This window comes from Dermacentor albipictus, chromosome 9 (genome assembly GCF_038994185.2).
Source record: "Dermacentor albipictus isolate Rhodes 1998 colony chromosome 9, USDA_Dalb.pri_finalv2, whole genome shotgun sequence".
Taxonomy (NCBI): domain Eukaryota; kingdom Metazoa; phylum Arthropoda; class Arachnida; order Ixodida; family Ixodidae; genus Dermacentor; species Dermacentor albipictus.
In genome coordinates this window covers 11,229,516-11,251,895 of record NC_091829.1, presented here as the reverse complement: position 1 = coordinate 11,251,895, position 22,380 = coordinate 11,229,516, and the positions used below count along the sequence as shown (strand labels likewise).

Below are 22,380 nucleotides of genomic sequence, written 5' to 3'. Positions count from 1 at the left end.
AGGCTCGACAATAGCACCAAATGTATCGGCGTCAAAGCCGCAAGCAGCAACTCAAAATTCTGGATAAGGAAAGTGCAGGTAAGACAGCATCTTCAATGACGGCGAGAGCACGTGAAAAGGTAGCATGTTGTTCTGCAAGTGGAGAGAAGAAAAGCTCACCGCTACTGTATTCAACAGTGGAACCCCACTAGTGTGGGGAATCGAGGCCAAGAATTACATTGCGAGTGGATTTAGCAAGCACTGCGAATTCCACTGGATACACATTATCGGAGAAATAAACGTTTGCAGTGCACACACCAATAGTTCAGAGCAACTCTCTACTCACAGCACAAAATGTATTAGTGTTATCACTTTTCGGCCTAGTTGGATCTTGAAATCCAGGCTGATAACAAAGACACTCACTCTTGTGTCCACTAACGGCAATGTAGTAACACTGTCCACCATTACACGAATCTTATTATGGCACAAGGCGATTGGCAGGGGCATAGGGGCACGTAGCCGAAGATGACTGGTGACCTCCTGACCTTCCCTCTGTTGGTTGTGCCACCTAGTTTTTCGGCAGCGGTGACGTGAGACATTGTTGCGAAGATGGAGACCTGCGCTGGCATGAAGGCAGCATTATCAAGCTCTGCACAGAAGCTGGTGAGTCACTACTCTGTCCTGCTATCAGAGTCAGAGGGCCAGCCTGTTCCCACACCTTGCCGAATGCTACGGCAATAAAAGTATGCGGTTGCTCATAGGACAGTGGTGACATGCGACGGTGATGACGACAAAATCGGGTAATGTGGCCGCGAATGCCGCATTGGAAGCAGATGGGGTGCTCACAGGATGCACTGAAATTGTCAGCAGAAGAATAATTGACACAGCCATCCCACACTAGAAACTGCGGGCGCTCTGCGTAAGTAACCGCCATGGAACTGGCAACTGGGATGCACGTTCATAGCAGGGTTTGGCACTCTTGGACGAGGCGCATAGTTGTAGGCATCTACAGAGGCAGTGGTGATGATTGTCCCACCAAAGTTGCAGGAAGAAAAAGGGTCTCAAACCCAAGGAGTCGAGAGAGAAACTGCCCCACTTTGGTCAAGCGCTTCCCACAGCACTTGCAAATCACTGACACAAGGTTAGCTGTAGCAGGGACCACATCATCACCGGTGACATTAGTTACGTTGGCCAGGCAGTCGAACTTTGGTGTGATACACCGCGCTTTCACAGCTTCAAATGTGTGGCAAATGCTGAATGATGTCCTTTACAAACTCCAGACACTTTTCCAATGAGGAACTGGTACACATCCTCGGCAATACCTTTTAGAAGATGGCTAACTTTGTCCTCTTCCGTCATCTGAGGATCCAAGGCCTTGCACAACTTGAGCAGTTCCTCGATCTATGTCATGCAAGTTTTTCTAAGAGCTTGAGCTCATTGCATTAGCGTTTGCTCTGCATACTGCTTTTTAGCTGCTGGATCTCCAAAGCCATTTTTTATTTCTTCTACGAACATTTCCCATGCTGTCAAGCTTTCTTCATGGTTTTCAAGCCACAAAGATGCGGTTCCCTTGAGGAGGAAGGCAACATTGTTAAGTTTGGCGATGGCATTTCAGCCACTGAACCGAATTGCTCCTTGGCAGACGCTGAGCCATCCATCCATCCACGTCTTGCCTGGCTTTTCTGGCGAAGGTTTGTGGTTCGATGCAGGGCTGCCATGGGACACTAGAAGAAGGTGGTCGGTTGTTGCTGTCAGAAGCAATCTCTGGTGGCAGAATAGCAATTTGGAAAAGCTCCACAGACTGCACCTCTGCGGTCAAGCCATTATCATTCTTCAGGGGCCCTGTTCCTCCACCAAAATTGTTACGATATGGTGCATTCATTTAAAGATGAATTAATGAAAAGGGTATAAAGGGGTTGCCGCACTGGCACCAAGCCACACCAAGAACAAGTGCGCTTCATCGTCCTCTTCTTCCGTCCTTGCTGTCACTATGGCCTAACAATACGAACATTCCTTTTGAACAGTGTTATCCCATCCTGTGTGCTACAAAGCTTTCAGCCATCTGATCATTAATACTACAAGTTGCATTTTTAGTTGCGCACACAGAAACTTTGCTAAGTCCCAGCAGGCCTTAAGCTAACAGTTCACTGCTGCACTAAGTTGACCTAATCTAAAATATGATTTATGGTACAGGTTCTGCGCAGCCAACATTAATTGATACCCTGAAAACAGTTCAAGATCGCTGAAATCATTTTGTTTTTGTAACTATTGTCACACCACTAGCACTCCTTTACTGAAGTCAGACTTCATCCTCATCATCATCAGCCTGTTTTATGTTTACTGCAGGATGAGGGCCTCTCCCTGCGATCTCCTATTACCCCTATCTTGCGCCAACCGATCAGACTTCAGTCTTCCTAGAAAGAAAAACATAATTTTTCATATGCTGCACAAATGCATTAATAAAGCATGAACACTATTGTGACTATGTTACTGTTGATCTCGTGTGGATAGCATTTTCTGAAGTCCAAGTTCAGTTACTGTCACACAAAATAGTGCTCAAACTTCTCTTAAGTGACAAACATATTAAACAAAGCCAGTCACCTGAATAGAGTCACAATTTCCCTCAAGATGGCTATTGCAAACATTTTAAAACAATTAACATGTCTTTCTTTTTTCTTTTATTTGTGAACATATGAATAAATGATTTCTTTTTCATCTATTCTTAACAGTCAATGTAGCCCACATTTAGAAAAACACTAACTTACCTCACTGTTAGCCGGTGTACAGGTGTTCAAAATAGTTACGAACGATTTCATGGCACAGATCGACATACGTGCCAATACAGACATAAGTATGCATGAAAGAAGCAGCATTGGTGTTTTGCTACTCGTGTCAGTTAAGCACGCCTGCCTATCAGTAACATGTTAGCACATTTAGCCTATTTATTGCAGACAGTACCGCTATTCCTCTATCTACGTTAACTTTCACATTGTGTTGTTGGCGCCAGAATAAGCGAGTAGACAAATGAATCAAGGGCAAGTCACTAACTTATCAAGCGTCTGTACCAGTCGTTTTCCTTGGTCTTCTGCTTCCCTGCTTACACAGCTACATTCTCTCATTCAAACTACTATACATTGGACGCACAAATTAAGCAACACGGGGCACAGCATTCTGCCCTCGACATGCGAACTCGAAAGCATTCTTGGGTTCTATTCATCCTTTACCACCTCCTCACCGATGAAGCCGTCGAACGGACAAAACACGTTGAACTGGAGGAACACCAAAGCGATCGGGGTGAGAATGAACTGCACGGCTAGAACTGTCTCGATGGTGTGCACACACCGCCAGAAGTGAACCTGAAGTAAAACAAAAGAGAAATTAATGGAAAGGCATGCGCGGAAGCACGTGTGCGCTTTTGGAAATGTTGTGAGGAACCTTTTTATCGCTTCCTACAGACACTCACTCTCGTCCATTATATAAAAGATATCGTACCTCATTTCTAAACCACTCCTTCACGCTGCTACTCATGTTTCCCGGGCTACTCGCGCATCTCTAGTCAATCACCTCAATGGCGCTGGCTCATCTTGGCTATCTTAACATCAAGTTTGGTATTCATCGACTTTCGAGTCAACAACTTCAAAAGTAATGATAAAACGTTACAACTATATCAGATACAAATTGCACAAACAGGACTTCATAACATGTTTATTATTACCTTTTTAATTATCTTGAGAATCATTTCCTCTTCATAGTTTTTACGTATTCTCCAAGAACGTGTCCTCCAAGATTGCATTGATGCACATTCTCGATCTCGGAGGCCACAATCAAGGACTGTTGAATTCGTCTGCTATCTAATTTTTCTCGGAAGAGTGTGTTCATGATCATGGTCACATCCATAGAGTATCCCATAGAGTTTCATACACAAATTTTTGTATGAAACTCTGTGGAGTCTCCTACATGAATTTTAGGAACCTATATGGTCACATCACGCTACGTAAGAGCAAGCTTTTAGTGGTGGTAGTGATTATATATATATATATATATATATATATATATATATATATATATATATATATATATATATATATATATATATATATATATCGCCTTGAATAATTAGACATGCAAGTCCACTTATCGAAACGTTGGCTCCTGCTTTCACCTTGTTCTCGCTGCGCTCATCGTCTTTAATTTCCATCTCCCGCCTTCCCCCTGTTTTCCCTGAATCACCACCACTAAAACGATTTAAGAAGCCAACAAACAGACACCAAGAACAACATAGAGAAAATTACTTAATTGCACTTAATTATTGAATTAAAGAAATTAGAAATTAATAGAAATGAAAGTGGAAAACGGCGCTGCGACGTAGGCCAGTTGGTAAGAGCTTCGCACGCGTAATGCGAAGACGCGGTTTCATATCGCACCTGCGGCCAGCTTGAGCGCAGCTCAATTAAGCGCCCGTTCCTGCGTTTAGCGTCGACGTGCCTCGGCGTCGTCGGCGCAACCGAGTGAACAGAGAACAAAGGATGAAAGCGCGAACACGGAGCGCAGCGGAAGACGAAAAGTGTAGAGAGCGCGAGAAGGAAAGCGGAAGAGGAGGGTACGGCGAAAGCGTGAGAAAGACGAAGTGCCGCTCTGCAGCGACGATGATTACGAGATGGCGTCGGAGTAGCGCGCGTCGCACTATGTGGTGGGTGCCGCAGCCGGATTTAATGGATCAGCCTTATCCACCCATCGTCTGTTCACCGATGGCATGCGGCGAGTACGTCCACCGATGAACACAAAGCGCTGCATCAGTCAGCGGAGGTCTGTTTGTGGCGGTTGTTGTGCATCTCGCCCACGCGTCACCCACACTACTCTGTCGCTCGCGATCTCCCGATTATCGATGCAGTCGCGCCAGTCGAACCAGAATGTCCGCGCCAGCCAATATATCGCAAAATGAAAACACATACAGAGCTGCGCCCAAATTCCGCATTAGGGAGCATCATAATCGCCGTTGAATTTTTTTTCATCCAATATCATTTCCATTAATTTATAATTTCTTTTATTCCATTAATAAGTACGAGTAATGTCACCTATGCTGTCCTTGGCATCTGTTCTCCAATTCTTATGACAGGAGCAATAAAAAAATCGAACCCCTCGGTTTCCTTTCTTCTCTGTTGAAATTAAATACTTGTGCTTGTGATCTTGTAGAGCATATAGCTGAAGTTATTTACGTTTGAAAGGTAGCCTGGAGAATTTCTCTAACACACACACACACACACACACACACACACACACACACACACACACACACACACACACACACACACACACACACACACACACACACACACACACACACACACACACACACACACACACACACACACACACACACACACACGCACGCACACACACACACACACACACGCACACACACACACACACACACACACACACACACACACACACTTCGTTAGTTCGTTGTTTGCACACGGCGTTTGCTTTTTGTGCTCAGTCAACATTACCTTGCTTTAGATGTCCCTTTTTGCTCCTCGATACCAAATGTGCTGAAAAATGATCACAAGCTCGTCGTAGTCGCATGAAATAAAGCTGAAATACCTGCAACTTACAAAATATAAAATGGTCTATTGTTCGCCAGTGAGTTATATAGCAAAAAGGAAGAAAGAAGAAAAGAAAATGGGGGCCGGTACATTTACCATGCATGCATTGTAAACCACGTTATTAGTTTCGCTCTGTTCATGCCATGGACTCAGCCACTCTTTCAGTCCTCCTGTCTCTGCAGTACATTTAATTCGTCCAATGAAATTAATGAACTCTGTCGCATTCGACAAGGGCACACAAGTTCATATATGTGTTCAGTGGGCACACCTCATCAACCTGTTTCATGCGAGTCACGGATACTAACGTTTAAATATCCCGCGCTTTTAGCCAACAAAATTAGCCTACTGTATTTTCACGTACCTGACGTAATTTTGTGAGCCAATAAGCGTTGTCAATATCGCGCCGCTATTGGTTGGGAAATGTCCGATTCCGACCAATACTTCCGTACGCACTTCTGTCAGAGCAATGGTCGGAGTTTCTTCCGCCCCTTCCATTTGATACAGGATCCGTGCAGTCAAACTTTTTTGTGCCTTGCTGTTTTGCTCCTCAATATTGACGGAGTGGAGACTCCAGGGCGATGGCCTTTCAGCACCAGCCCGGCACAGCTATGCAGTGCTTGAGTGTACGTTTGCTCGAATTTTTTCTACCCGTTTCGTCAATCAGGCGCAAAAGCCGTTCTCCAAATGCTTGCGGGAGCTGTCAATACTCTCGGAGTGAGGCTAAAAAATTCGTGCCTGTGCCGTGCATGCTCAATGTTTTGGTTTTGGCAAGTGATAAAAAAAAACGCCTTGTGGTCTGGCCGCGATTTACGCGAAGACTTTTCTCAGCCTTATGCGCGTGATCACTTCATCGCAGTTCTTGGAAACCACTTCTGCTTTTGCAGATCCCTATAAAGCTTGCAAAGGAGGTTGGCATCGACTCCGAAGGCAGGGAAGTGATGAAATGCGGATTCAAGATTGGAGGTGGCATCGATCAGGACTTCACACGTAGTCCGCAAGGATATACCGATAACGTATGCACGTCCTACCACATGTGTCGACAGAGCTGTCAATTTGCACTTTTTTCCACTGCAGGGTATCTACGTAACCGAGGTTTACGAGAGTAGCCCTGCAGCCAAGTGCGGCCTCAAAGTGCACGACAAGATCCTGCAGGTGCGGCAGTATTACTTACGATCTCAGAGTAACAATTGCTGAAGGGTTGTAGCATCGCATATCCAGCGTTTCTGATTGCGTGTAGAGACGCCGAAACCCCGGAAATGTAAACCTATCTAAGTGCACTGTGTCGAAGATTTTCGCTGTGCGTTTTGACGCGTTTAGAATCGCTTCCTGCACACGCGCAGAAGGAATTGCCATGCTCATGACATTCTTTCTCGAAATAGACTGCAGTTTGTCTTGTATTATTTATCGCGATGTGGCACGGTGGGCGTCATCAAGCTCATGCATGCTTCACAATTATCGATCCCGCTTCCCAGGTGAACGGCTACGACTTTACCATGGTGACGCACAAGAAGGCTGTCGAGTACATCAAGAAACACCCTGTGCTCAACATGCTGATAGCGAGGAAGGGAGTGACTCATTCCTGAAGAATTTTCTGGGACAACTGTTGAGCACTCCCAAATCCTGACATTGAGTTCTGAAAAAGCACTGTCTCCAGTTTCTTAGCTGATACATCACATTTTCATTGCTTGTCATTTTCTCAGTGTTCATTTTTGTGTTCTCGTGAGCATCGTGATACTGTACTTCATTTTAGGCTAGTAGTGTACTGTTGGTCACACCAGTGTCTACGTCTTGGCCACTCCTTGACATTTTACTTTACTTTTGGCACTTCACCTGTTTTAGTTTAATCAACTGACATAGTGTTCAATAGTGCAGCTGATACTATTTGTAGGACTTTGGCCTACTTTCAGGGATCATGTTTGCACAAGGAGGCATAATTTATCAGTTTTTGTGCTCCGTTACATTTTACAAGGAATTGTGGGTGCACTGCATTTTGCACCTTGCATGGTGCTGTCCCCTCAAGTGCACCTGGTTACTTAAATATATGCGAATGCTTCCCACCTCTATGTTATGTCTTTTTTTTTTTTTTGCAGTTCTATTGTACACATTTCAAGGCTGCACTTCTGCAGATCTCGACAAAACAAAGTACATCAGTCTTGCCATCAGTCTAGATGCAGTGTCAAGACGTTTTGTAATAAGTCTTATAGTACCTTTTCTTCATTTTGCTTGCTTTCTGCCTTGACCTGTGAAATCAAACCATGACAAGCGCAGGTGGCAGTAGCTACGACTTGATTCCCGGCTGCCGCATTCCAATGGAGGTGAAAAGGAGAAGCATTTATGTAACATGTTTTGGGCACTCATGAAAGGATGTCAGGAGGTCAAAGTTAATCTAGAGTGCTCCACAACATCTCAAATAGCCCCTCTGTTTTAAGATCAATCCTATCAATAAAACCATAATTGTAGTGCGAGATTCCATGACATACGCTTTGCAGCGTAATGCAAATTCCAGCCAAGGGTACATGATATAACCAGCTACCGATGTGCCCAACATAGTTACTAAATTTTGGGAAGTTGTTCTACAAGCCACCCATACTTCCAGATAAAATGTATAATAGCCCCATTGTTGTGAAAAAAATGTATTGCAGTACTGCCACTTGTTATCAAGACTTCACAATGGGCAATGCACATGCTTGCTCATAGTACTGTTGATGTCAAAACTTCTCTTCTCATAGAACATTTGTTCATAGCCCTCGCAATCTTTCAACGATGGAACAGCTTCACACAGCTACCTCTTAATGGTTCAGATGAGAAAGTAGAGTGGTACTTAGAAGTTGGAAGTCTTGATCGAGCTCAGACAAAATTATTAAATCTAGCTGTTGAGCTTCAAGGAAGTTATGCAGCTGCATCCATGTGGCTGCATACTGATTCATGTTGATCATTTTTTTCCTATGCTGCCACTGACATGTTAGGGATGGTATCCTCAGACAATCACTTTCAGGGCTACTTAGACTTCAAGATTTTGTGCGACTAGCACCCGACATATTGGCCCCTGCAGGTGACGGTGCCCCTGGCACTTCACTAGGGCAACCTGCTTGGCTCTGTACTACGAATGGTGTCATTTGTAGACACCATTAGTCTACTGCTATTCATGCCAGTGAAAGTATCCCCAAAAGCAGTCGTCTGAGAATACTGCCCCATGATGCAGAACAAGATGTGCTGGTTGTTTCCATGCACAATGCTGCAGCACCTTCGCTGCGTTTCAGTTCTATGTGCTGTAGAAGGAAAAAAGTGGAAGTGCTGTTGTGGCTGTCTGCATTTTCTCCAGTGACTGCCTTTATGACAGCCCTCGGTCATCAAGGTATCTAATGCACTGCCCATATGACCGCTGATTTATCTACCATATACAGGCATTATAAAGAAGTACTGCACTTTGTATAGTTGTTGTACAAAAATGGTAATTACAGTTGGGTTAATTTCCAGTTAATAACATCCTGTGTATGAAATATTCCACATGTGTGTTTGAAAGCAAATGAGCTTCAATACCATAATTACTGTTGTGGAACAATGTGTACTTGAATGTGAAACTTTCTAAAACTGTTACAACGTACCTTATAGCAGCATAGCAAGCGCCCAAATGCAATTCTTGTTGCCTTGGTGTATGTTTAAGTAGGCATGGTTGAAAGGGTAGCTTTATGTCAACACTGCTTTTAATAGGTGATAAAGTGCTCACCTGTTGCTTATTGGTGTGTTGGCATTAGCTGCAACTTTGTTGTGTTGTGTGTTACATGTAGAGCCACCAAAGTTTTAATATATAGACATATGTTATATAAAGATTGCATATTGTATACATTATATAGACCTGTTAGTCAGTCTGTGTTGGTTGCTGTGCTGTATTGTGAAAATACTTAGGGTTTTTATTATTATCATCATCGTTTGTTTTTGGACATTATGAGCAACAATTGCACTACGAGTGCATATTTACATTCCAGTTATATTAGACTACCAGAATTACGGTGGTAACTAAACTTCATGCCTCTAGCTTTTTGTATTTTTCCATCATTTTTCGATTCGCTGTGGAAACTGCTCTCCATCTTATGTGATCACTTTCAAGCTTCTTTTCCAGCGCATTCTTATAGATGCCTCTGAGAAATTACTGTTTTCGAAGGAAATAAAACTTGGTTGTTTGACTGAGGTTATTGTATGAAAAATTGTTGGATCTATTGTTACCTGTTCAGAACTTAGGCCATCTATACAGTCATAACAAAAGCCTCTATGATGAACCAATAATGGGAAACAACAGCTACACACCATCCCACGAATTCATGTCTGCCTATTCCTGGACTTGAGCGCTTGTGCAAAGCCTCTTGTTTGGGGCATGTGCTAGAACAGGTGGAAAAGAAAACATGCAAGTGAAGTGGCATGGTAGATGGACCATTTTAATTATGGCATTTACCTGCATGCGACACCCTACTACCTCACTTGGTAAAGGTGAGCACACCTCAATGGACACCATGATATCAAAAGATGTCTGTCTGAGTAGTAAAATTCATGTGGCATTTCCTGCACAGCAGCAAGGACCAGCACTCCTAGGTCACATGAAAACATTAGGCAACTGTGGCAGCATAATCTTTCAGGAAGCACCTTGGTCAAGCGGATGCAAACGTTCAGAGCCTCCAGCGGTACCAATGACGCTCATGTGGCAGAAACAACTCGCACCAAGGAATGTTTATGCACTGTAATAGCGAGGTAAAGGTAGCAGTGTAGGTTTAGGTGCAACCACATGGATGGCTTCAAGTGCACCAGTGAGTCCATCAAGCCACCTGTTCTTGCAAGGAAATTCACTGGACCATCACACTGGCCTAGCAGTGCTTGAATAAAATACACTGGCACTCATTCTAAGAGTCTTCAATGTATCATCACATAAGCTCAAAAGTCATCTCAACACCCAATTAGGCAGAGTGCCTCATATTATTGCGAGAATGCCTTTTACAAGAAAATCTTAAAACACCATAGCTGTTGCCCTTACAACATGTTCATATGAACTGTGGATAATTGTGTAGCTTTTAAAACAATTACAGATTCACTCAAATATGAAGGTGTGTTCTGTACCATTTTAGGTCATTATGCAAGAAATCGGCTTCTCTACATGCTTTTTAAACAACCTGTCCCCTTATGCAGTAACAACTCTTGCAGCAGAAAGTATGGTTTACTTCAAGTGGAGGTTGTACAAATTTTTTCAAAGTCATTTGACCAAAAAGCTGTTACAATGTGGCCATCATCTGCAGAGACGTTAACCTGGTGCTCCCTGCAGTAGTTGCACTATTACAAGTCAATAAATATATAGGGTGTATTCTTGAAGACTGAGCACAGCACGCATGGCAATTTTGCTGAGAATTTGTAAAGTCAGGCAGACATTGCCGCCGAGACTAAAAAAAGTTCGTTAACTTATTAATGGAACCTCGGGGGCATGTTTACATAGCAAATTTGGAAGCAGTTGAATTTTTTTTTTTAATCCTGAAAGTTGCACCTAATTCAAGGTGTTAATATAAAATTCCTAAGCTCAATGCAAACAATATCGAAACCGAGCATGCTACTGAGGCATTCCCGCTACTATGTCATAAACACCTGATGACGAAGTGCATAAGTATGAATCATGGCACATCATGGCAGATGCTTGCCAGATGAATTGGCAAGTCATCTTACAAGCACGAGCTAACTGCTTAGCCTTCAAGTTTCGTCATACATTTCGTCATGGGGCTGCCTTCCCAACTCTCCTAGTGCACGCAGATTTAAGATTGCCTGGATTGAGCATAGAAATTCAATGATGATAATCTCAACTTGGGCAAGAATTTTGGCAGTAAAGAAGAAAAAAAAATAGCTGTGCCTTAAAATGTGACTGCCTCCAAATTAGCTCTATAAACTGCCTCCAAGGTTCAAATAAAATGATAATGATCTTTTGTTAACATTCAAAATTTAAATTAATATCAAAAATCGTCTGCCTCGCCTTAAAACTCCTTTGCCAGAACACTGTGTGTGCCATGCTCAGTCTTCATAAAAAATTGTGCATAGTACAAAAAACACTGTATTAATTGGCCAGTCAATACACCAAGCCATAATGTTAAGCATCAAACTCAGCTGACGCATCACCGTGGTAACTCTGCATAACTATTCATTTCTTGCCTTTTCAGCTTCTCTGCTGTGTCAGACGTTGCATTTGGCTAAGACTTCCACTCTAGTGCCCACATTCCTCTACATGGATAATAACTTCAAAGCTGTTCATTGTATGATGAATCTTTTGTCTTCCTGAAGCACATCACACTTGATTTCACATCCATGATCAAATCCTTGTTCTGTACAGTAGTTTCCAGTGAGCTACAGTTAAAATGCTCAACAATAGTTGCTAGAAGCGGCGACCTTGCCTGCTGTTCGGAGATTAACATTCTTCACTCGCACCAACAACCATACAAGCACCTGTCAAGAGCTTGTATGGTTAATGTACACAAAAGCGTCACAGTCACTAGCTTGTACCAGGTATTACATTCTGGTGCACTGGAGAATTGAAGGACACAAGTTGAGCGGCCACAGCTGCTGCAATGCTTCGCACAATTGTTGGTGAGAACTTTTTCAAGGCAAGGCTTAGGAGAACCGTCTTTGAGGACTTGATTGTCATTGCTATGAGCTTGGCAGTCGCATCTACCTCTGCCTGAAAGAACAAGAACGGCACTGGTAACATGCACACAGCAAGAGAGCAAAAGCAAAAAACAAGAAAACTTGCGGTGACCAAGACAGAAATTAACTGTGTGGGTCATTTTTTTCCCCAAATGCAACCCTTCAGAATCAAATCTTTATTGCAGATTGAAAATCCTCAGACTGGCCAATTTTGAAAAAAATTAGCGCTATTTTTTCAGTGACCATAAAGTAACAAGTATTTTCTGTAGGTAAACATGCATTGCTTATTCATGAACACAGATGGCCTTGCATAAGTACTTATAATAAATATAAGCAGATACATTGAAATAGGTATAGTCTGATTAGGTGCTTGGGCAATAGTCTGCACCGGAGAAATCTCCGCTTGACTAAATTGCAGCAGAACTAGCGCACACGCAAGAAAACTCAATGGTTGTGCCCCTGTCAGATAAACCAAACTAGTCAGAAACTTGCAGTTAACCATTATCCCATCACTAATGGGGGCCAACAGTTTTCTGGAGGAACAAGAAAAAGAAATGCAGGCATAGCAGCAATGTTCATATATACTAGCACCCATCTGTGAACAGATGTAATTGCTCCCCTTTGAGAGATTAGAAAACAGATAGACAGAAATTTTTACGAACACAACGAATGGACGCAACCTGCAAGAGAAAACCACAAATAATCAAAGTGCACCTGCGTGCACGCGGATGCTGAAACGCCGGCATAAAGAAACCATAGAATGAAAACAAAATTCCTGCTGTCCACACAGGGTGACAGCACTTGCTGAGCAACAAAGAGCTGAAAAAGTGATGCGTTTTTCAAACATACAAACAGCACCGTAGACATACGGCATCATCCATTCGGGACTTGTTCAAGGCACTGTATATTTATGTCTTTGACCCTCAAAGGGTCAAAACACATATTTTGTTTTTGGCATGCTTAAAGGATACTTGAAATTATTTTTGTCGTACCCTAACTTAATGAGTACCTCTCATGGAATGCTATCTCACAATAATTTTACATCAGCGCACTCACGCATTTGTACCATGTGTCCCAAATCGGCGTATGTGGCATGTTAGACTGTGATGTGTGATGTGATGACATGATGCGATTTTTTAAGACTATCTTTAGAAAAATTGACAGGCTAAACAAAATGTTTAATTCCTGCAGTCACTGGATTTGAACTTTTCTTTTTTGACACAGATTTCATTGAAATTGATGCAGTGGTTGCAGGGAAAAACTATTTCTACATTTCCATATAGTTGGATAGGAGCTGCCGAGCTAAAGCTTCCTCTCAAATGTTTACGTCTTTGGAAAGACAACAGCTGGCTGCAGGAATGCATGTTTAGGACTAGTAAATAAGCCGGACAGAAAGACAGGTAAGAAACTGTTTTTTTTAAGAATATTTTATTTCTTGAAACACTGCATCTTGTAAAAATTAAGCGAAAGGTAACAACGCATGAAATGTGGCACTGTTATGTTAGCGGGCGCAGTTACGTTGTGAAAGAGGTGAAAACATCAACACATTACAGAAAAGGAAACAGTGGTTCAGTGCCTGATGCTTAGGATTAGTCAAACAAGTGAGAGAAGCAGTTATTAAATCTAACAATATCAGCTAGTATTCACAACTCAAGAAATGCAAGCAATAATCTGAAGCACTGCTCATTTGCTGCTTGACAGTGCTAACCACATCTACCTTCATGGGCAGCGGTCATAAGAATTGGATGCCTACTAAGAATCTGTTACTACAGACTGGTGCTGTCGAGCAAGTGGTTCCTGCAGTGCAGCATTCTACCGTGCGCAGCTACACATGCCTGCACATGCCACCCCGCTGCGCTTTCTCCTGTGGCCAAGTGCACCTGCACTACGTGACTACCGGAACATTGTCATTGCCTTCGCTTTGGTTGCATTGTGTGGCCTTTAGCATTCTGTTGCTTGCCTGGGCTGCATTTCTGCCCTAAGACACCATCACGCTTGCACTAGCTGCGTCGGAGGGTATATAAGGGAGCGACCAACGTACCCAGACATTTTTTGGGCAGCGGCTGCAGGAATTGGACGCCTACTAAGAATCTGTTCTCTCCGCTACAGGTTGGTTTACGTAGTTGCGTACTATTATTTTCATCCATGCTGCGTACTCGCCTGTGGCTGTTGTTCATAAGTGTTGCCTTGTGCTTTTGCTTGCTAAGCAGTATGCCTGCTAATACTGAACTTGCCAAGAAAATTCAGCACCTTGAGTCCCTGCTTCATGCTAAACTGGATGACCTTGTTGATGACCTTGTGTCTAAAATTTCCAAAAAGCTAGAAGATCAGGGTCTTCGTAATCTTGGTTCACTTGTTCACAGTGTGCGTTTCATGAGTGACCAATATGATTCAGTACACTCGTCTGTCGAATTGGTCAATTCAAACAAAATGATGAGAATAAAAAACGAACAGCTATCCAAGAGCATTGCAGATATGTAGCAATACAGTAGGCTGAATAACATCAAAATGAAAGGTGTCCCTTGTACACAAGGGGAGGATTGCACAGTTATTTTGAAAACCATTGAAGGAGTAAATGAATGCCCTGTTTTATCGACTGACATTGACGCGATTCAGCGTGCGGAGCAGTGTGCGTTGAGAGCGTTCTGTCACAGTGCCGAACGCGTCTGGTATTCTGGTAACCACAAGCAATTTGGGCATTTCGACGGATGGGTGGAGGCATAAACTCAAGCTGATGAAGGAACTTTAGAGTAGATGTATGTAAGCGGATTGATCGGTCTGCACGGTCCAGCCAGCTGTTGGCGCGGAGCTTAACCAGCCAAACAAAGAGCTAATATTGCTCTAACCTAGTGCAAAACAGTTTAAACATTTACAAAAACAATGTGTTAACAATTACGCTCCTGCGAAAAATTTACGCCAGCAGCAAAGAAGAATACGCAATTGGCCAAAGTTATTCAATGGTGTTGTTCAAACAACCTAATTTTGAACCTACTTAAAACTCAGTTCATGATTTTTAAAATGCCTCAAAAAGTTCCGTTATCTACCATAAGTACTTATTCATAAAACATCATTTAATCCCAGCAGTTTATTGTAACTTTCCTTGGCATAAAATTAGACCTGGACTTGAAGTTTAATAATCGCATCATATTGCTCATGTTAAACAAAAACTGCTTTTGGTATAAGAGCTCTCATTAAATCTTGTCCATTTCTTTCTATTCATGCCTTATTGTCTTTATACTTTGCCTTCATACATAGTCGCATCACATATGGCATTACTTCGTGGGGAAATACATATAACTGTCACCTTTCATCCATACAGCGCATTCAGAACCAGGCTATTCGCATTATTACCAACTGTTCTTTTTACTCTAATACTTCTCCGCATTTTCAGGCTAACTTCATTCTGCCTATATCTGGCTCGTTTAAATTTCATTTACTTACCACTCTATTCAAATTAACAAACAGCTCGAATTTCAATTAAGAGACTCCAGGTTGCTCACAAACAACAATAGCACTAGGTTTGCCCATAATCACAATGTTCTATTACCTAAATGCAGCACGAACAACGGCAAAATGACATCCTCCTTGTGGAAGCACTTACTCTGTGCCCTTAAATAATCAATATCTTTGCATGCTTTCAAATATGAACTTAAAAATTTCATTTTGTATAACTAGTTGTCCTGATTAAATTACTTTGCATATAAAGTGCGTTCTTCATTTGTTAAATAGGTTTAAACAATTTTGATCAATAATGCACAAAATTTTTTATTTTACATGTATGACTGCTTGCATAAGAATCGAATTTATTCCTTTCCACAACTTCATTCACTTTTCATTTACCAGTAGATTACATAATATTACACTGCTGTACCAATTATCATTCTGTACTAATATTCTTGTTAACCAAGGGTCCTGCTGCAGACGTTTGACTTCGGGACCCTCGCCTGTATACTACTAACAACCAACTATGTATCTTGAATGAACAATAAACTGAAACTCAAATGATATCATCTGTTCACTTAATTATTTCTACACTTTCTACATCAAAAGAAGAGTACGGATAAAAGTATAACCAATGCTTCGCATGGTCGTAGAACGCATATAAAGTCAACATTCCTACAGATCACACATCTGACTGGTCATTTCCATGCATTCATGTGCACCTTTAAGCTCATTTAACAAATCAACTAAGATGTATGCAGACAACAGGCACACTGTAGCAAAAACCATGAAACAACTTTGTTTCATGGAACTGTCATAGCACTCGAAAATGACCAGTTGAAAGTGCCATAAAGTTTACTGCTTCCAAGTGCGGCTGAGTGTCTCTCACATTAACAATTGACAAACAGGTTCCTTTGTGCAAATACAAGTCAATAAGGAAATTTCAATGCGTACCGGTATTTCATATTGCAATACATGCAGATTAATTCCCCAGTTTAAGGACTGCCGAAATGTAAACACATGAGTACTACTGCATCTATGCACAAAAGTGTAGTAATTCGGGAATGTCAAGCTCAAATAATGTGAAGCGCCCTTTTGACAATATACGTCCTTGCTGGCTATCCACCGCAAAAAGAAAAATAATTGGTAACAGCACTTTGCAGAGCTGCTGCGTGTTAACTAACACAAGCTTTAAAAGAAACATGCTATTCATATAGTGAGACAATGAACCTGGGTGAAATTTTAGTCACTGAATAAGCACTGCTGTCGACCACTACTACCACCTAACTTCAGTTGGCGAAGTGGATAAGCATCGCACAGGGCTTTCCAGCCATGTTCAAGTATCTCCCGAGAACTGCAGGTTATGGCAGCAAGAAAACTTATGGTAAGCGCAGGTATGTGGGGTGGGCATCGTGGGATATATGTATACAGAAGTCTACTGTGTACTGTAATTATGCCTATGCAAGAACCTCTCCTCGTATGGGCTTTTATCACCACTATACTGTTAACATTTGCCACGCTCTTTCTTACTTCTGCATTCCTCCGTGCAGCCTCACAAAGTTTCCATAAACCTGAGCTGTTTGGAAGAAACCCCTTATTCCACTCCTTTGTGGAGTAACACGCACTAGGTCACACTAGTGCCGCTGGCAACCAAATGGCCGACTTTCTGGCAATTAAGAGAGCCTCTTTCCTGTCCCTCAGAGACTTAGCCCCAGAGTAGAGTGCTAGATATACGCAAAACACTTTTCCCGAGCTTTATGAAGAAGCGTATGAGCCTGCGTTGTAACACAAATGCTACTTGGTAAAATAAAACCTTCAACAGCCTGTCTACAGGGCATGTTTCACAATTCACTGCCAAGAAAAATAAACTAACAGTAGAAATAGTTCTGCTGATTGTCCAATGTACAGTGAACACAAAGTTACAACATTTTAATGATATATTTACTAACTTTTATTACTTATTTATTAAATTTTATTAACAATGGTGCCTCACTCCTTGTTGATGGCTGTACCACCTGAGGGTTGATTGGTAGCTTCATGGTCTTGTTGAATGCAGGGTTTTAGAAAACTGGTATTTCCTGGGCCAATGTTTATATATTGAAGGCACAGAGCAATATATTATGCCACACCATTGCAGACCGTTATGATGAAGCCTTTTATGCTCAAGTATGGTTGACAAGAACTAAAGTACATTGCTCATAGGTTACCTCGTCCTTTCCAAACAGCACTTTCGTGGTGTACACAAGCTTCTGGGGGTTGTCGCAGTTTGCAGAGTCTTTTGTTATGAGCACCTGGAACATGAACCATATAAGAAAATAACTGTTTTATTTATTGATTTCTGTAGCCTCTGAAGAGGCATGATAAAGACATACAGGAGTGTTAAATACATGTGTGAGACATTGTAACACCACAACTGCAGATGTACGGTCATAGAGAAAAAATACTAGCACAAATGGCCAATCACTGATATCAAAATATTACAACATATATAGAACTATATTTCATGAGGAAGAGAGAAAAACGAGAGTAAGAATGCTGGTCTGTTCCCGATGCTCATTTGCAGAGCCATCCATCAAACACTTGTAGTTCACCTGCTAGAAGGGGCCACTCATCAAAACTGCAACGAGTACTCTCTTATGAATCATCCTTATGAATATAAAGACTAGTTTTGCCTTTTGCTAACAGCTGGTTTGTGACCTGCGGCATAACATGTTGCGATTTCGCTGCTTTAATCAGCAAAACTGATCTTCGTTTCTTGAGCACTGAACATCTTCTGTCGAATGATTCAATCTATAACAGTGAATGGCCGAAACTGTCTTGAAGACCTATTGCAGCGACCAGTGACATCCCTAGCTCTACAAGACAAGTGAAAACATTTAGTAACACACCAGACCTAGCATTAAGTCCTGACCACAAGTGAGCGAGGCTTTCGAAATCTGGGGCAGACTAAGGATGCATTGATAGAATCGGTATGCGGCTCAGATTTCCACACATATTATATAGGGAATAACAGCCACACAATATATATATATATTTTTTTGAGACACATCAGAAGCCAGACATGGGTTTTAAGAGACCTTCACCAAGCCTTCAAATTGCAAACAAATGAGCATGGGGCGTAGATCATGCAGCTATGATTGTACACATAAAATAAAGGCAAATACGGGAAGGAGGGAGTGCAGAGCATACGGCGTGTGCTTTACCTCCTGCCACACACTAGACCTACCGACACTACTGCCTGCTAATATGGCTCTCTATGTGTGGGCCTGCTCTGGCTGCATAACATTAAAATTCATTAACTGACATTCATGTAAACACATTGATTGCTTTCTCCCATGTCCAGGTAATTTTTGCCTCCTTCTGACAAAATAAAACCGGCATATGTGTGATGCAGGCAAGCCAAGCGCACTGGGCAACGCATTGCTATGAGGCGAGAAAAAGTGAACTAAGCTGAACCAATACGTGAACAATAAAGAAATCGGAGCGCATTGAGCCTGAACGAAACCTCCAATTTGACATCCTGGTTAGATTATCAGCAAACACTGCCGAGTTATGAGCATGACCAAAGACAGCGGTCGGTGATCAAAACACGATACTTGGACAGTATGGCGGTCAGCGATGCTTGCACCACCAGTGAGCATTGGGTGATTGCCGAGGGGGCCCAATTGCTTCTCAGTGCATCAAAACAACTTGTTTTCGTGTAACACATAAGTGCATCAACTCAATGTCCCCAGCATCCAACATACAGCATGGCGCAAAAAAGTGCCGGCTGCCATGCTGTCGGGGTATCACGTTTCAATCGCTGAGCACTGTACATGCGAGCCTGAGCAAAAGAGTGTGCGAGTGAGCGCATGGCAGTGCATGTTTGTAGAAGCGAGTGTGAACATGACTTTGAAGTGAGCTCCTATCTTGCTCTGTATGAGTGATCCTTTTATTGAACTGGTAATTCACTTGAGTTATAAACCTGCGAGTTTGAAACAAGTGAATAAGTGGGGGATTCCATAAGATTTAATAAAGTCTGACCCCATGATTCTGTTAGCATGAGCGTGCCCTTAAATAGGTGAGTTCGAAAGAGCACAAGTCAGTGTAAGTGCATGAGCTTGCTCGAGTAATTCTGGTGAGCCTGATCACAAGCGAGTTCGGCTCAGAAGAATTTTGGCGAGTACGAGTCTGAATTAGCTCGGCTGAGTAGAATATTGGCAAGCTTGAATACACGTGAGATGGGCTGAGTGGAATACTAGCAAGTCTAAGCGAGTCTGGCTAAGTAGAAGTTGGCGAGTCCCAGTGATCCCAAAGCAAATAGTGTAAGGGTATGCAGAATCTTCAAGTCACCACCAGCACCATTATCAACGACGGAGAGTGGCATAGGACAGGGGTTAATCCCCTTTTCCCCAGTGTCGCCCTGAAGGAAAACTGCCGGACCGGTTTTCAATAAAGTTATTCTCTCTACTGTAATAGAGTCTGAATGAGTTTCATTTATTTTGCTGACCGATGCTCAAGTGAGGTTAAAAAGATCGCAAAAAGCAAGAAGGGCTTGCAAAACAAAGCAGAAAGCTATAGAAACAGCATGGGCATCACTTTGTGTGGCGACTAGTCCCAGAACGCCAAGACCAAAAACATAGTAAGGTCGTCATGGCATGACACAGGTAACACATGGTTGTCGATAACTTTATCCACATGAACTTTAATAATAATAATTTTAAAAAAAGGTTGCCCGAAAAGATTTGTGGGACAGTGCCCTTTGATAACTAACGTATTGCACATTCTTAGTGGTGCTGCAGGACAACCTGAATTATTCCCTAGGTCACGATGAATTTAGCAAATCTCCAAGGGAGCTGAGGCTTACTAAGCACATAATTCTAGAGGTGTTTGAATGTTTCAGCCTGCACGAGTCTGCCGCAGATCTGGTGAGGCAGTCACGATTTACTTGTTGAAATGCTTAAAAACAAGCGCACACTCGGATGAAGACAGGGTAGGTTTCTGCACGAGTATGCAGAATCCTCAAAAGCCCAAACAGACGCCGAACCTACGAACACAAAACATAGCTTGAGCGGACACTGCAAAGGAGAAAGCAAGACTAGTGCAGGCGCGCAGTGTTCACTTCTACATACCACTGTGGCTGCGACAGCCTCTTCCATATTCAAACAACGCTTTTTCGCTCGCACGAGCTTCCCCTCAAGAGTAAGGACAAAATACTTACGAGGGTTCCGAGTTTCTTGTATTGGGAAATCACGACAAACAGTTTGTCCGTAAACTCCATGATGGATATGTCGGTATTACAACCTTCAATGCTGACGGACGCCTGAAAAACAGACATATTTATGCACAGAAGAATGTAATGTGCGACCAGTATGCGAATAAACTGTGTATACTTTTTGTACTTACGACGATGCTCGGGATGAAACCGCTGGGGATTGAACGAAAGACAAGGCTACTGTCAGAGTCGATGCTTTCCGCTTTCGTGGCGTCCATCGTTTTGCGGCGGTGAGGTTTGAAAGCACAACTAAATGCGATGCTACAAAAGAAAGTCAATGCTAATCGTACAGGCAGTTGCCACACAATACCTACACTTGCTTCGAAACACTGACAACGGCTGCAATGTGCTTTTACTTTCGGACTCGGCCTGGCCAGGCTTGGCTGCTTGGCTGTTTTCGAACGCGAGACCACGACCTACTGAACTCCAGACCTGCACAGATCTCCCTCCTCCAGCACGCCTGGTCTAGTTCGCCCCTTTTGCCGCTAGGAAAAGAACGTACGAGCAAAGTGGCGCTAGTTATAACCTGTCCGCTGTCGTCTGCTTCTGCGATTTGTTCAGCGCTTGTCTTGCCATTTCGGCAGGCACAAAGAGCTTGTATTGGCGGTATATGAATAAATTCACAAATATACAAAAGAAGACATATTTGAGAATGCTTTGCGTTTGAATAGTGAAACTAGAAGAGGATGAGCGGTGCAAGAAATGTAAACAACGAGCATAGGTGGCCGCTGAAATGCTAGATCGACGGCATAAATTTCCCTTTCCTAGCTCTTAAGAGACTGGAAAAGTTGTTTAAGAAGATTCATAGGATAATCCAGCCTTTTTTAGTTGATTAGAGACAGCCTAATGTCGTAGATGACATTAGGATTTACTGCTTTGTGCCGTAGTGAAAGGAAGATGATCCGGTAAAAGTATAGTAAAAGTATTCACGAGTAAGTCCTCCGCCCGATATGTGCAATAGGCTGATCGATTCTGTTTCAAGGGAAGGTGAGCAATATCGTTGCATGTCTAGCTCAGTAGAAAGCTTGCAAAAAATTAAGCGATCCCAGTGCTTTAAAACGTGCTGCACGTGTGCAGGCCTTAAAAATCGTGTCACGGAACTCTTTTCAAACTGTAAAGCCAGCTTTTCTGCGTGGTACGGCGGCAGCATAACGGTAGTGCTTAAGATACGTACGCAGTGAAGCTGTGTGCGTAATTCACTTTTTGAACTCGCGACGCATTCACGGACAACTTTTAAGAGTTAAAATGAGTGGTAATCGTTCTGTCGTTGAACGTTACGGTGGCTTCAAGTTTCTAAAGAGCGCAGACGCGAATTTTACAACGTGTACAATGAAACTGTTGTGTACGTTGTGAACTCTATACACAATGTGATGTATAATAATCTGCTTGAAAAAGGCGATAGGAGCGGCTATTTAACGCTATATTAGAGAGCAG

At 42.6% G+C, this 22,380-nt stretch overlaps 3 protein-coding genes across 7 annotated transcripts in view; 1 reads left to right on the top strand and 2 right to left on the bottom strand.

Annotated features, from left to right (window-relative positions):
- Ndc1 (Nuclear division cycle 1) overlaps nt 1-22,380 on the bottom strand; it is a 94,039-nt gene that overhangs the window by 66,526 nt on the left and 5,133 nt on the right. For 2 of the 5 annotated variants that reach the window (XM_065443303.1, XM_065443305.1), the window contains exons 1-2: nt 3,472-3,597; nt 3,215-3,335 (exon numbers count right to left, since the gene is read on the bottom strand). The exons of 1 other annotated variant lie outside the window; for it this stretch is intronic. In XM_065443303.1, coding sequence (XP_065299375.1) covers nt 3,215-3,335; nt 3,472-3,507 — 157 coding nt within the window. In that variant the 5' untranslated portion in view covers nt 3,508-3,597. Of the gene's footprint in view, nt 1-3,214; nt 3,336-3,471; nt 3,598-22,380 lie in introns of those variants that run through there. 2 more of the 5 variants (XM_065443304.1, XM_065443300.2) reach the window with 1 other exon arrangement.
- LOC135911142 (tax1-binding protein 3 homolog) lies at nt 6,022-9,790 on the top strand. The gene is made up of 4 exons (XM_065443307.2): nt 6,022-6,208; nt 6,470-6,598; nt 6,660-6,737; nt 7,058-9,790. Exons 1-4 carry the CDS (start codon nt 6,164-6,166, stop codon nt 7,166-7,168), a joined length of 363 nt encoding a protein of 120 aa, XP_065299379.1. The 5' UTR covers nt 6,022-6,163; the 3' UTR covers nt 7,169-9,790.
- LOC135911141 (proteasome assembly chaperone 3-like) lies at nt 9,993-21,350 on the bottom strand. Its single transcript, XM_065443306.1, has 4 exons — nt 21,078-21,350; nt 20,893-20,994; nt 17,900-17,983; nt 9,993-12,285 (listed from the first exon to the last, which is right to left on the bottom strand). The coding sequence occupies exons 1-4, from the start codon at nt 21,162-21,164 to the stop codon at nt 12,100-12,102; spliced, it is 459 nt and encodes a 152-aa protein (XP_065299378.1). The 5' UTR covers nt 21,165-21,350; the 3' UTR covers nt 9,993-12,099.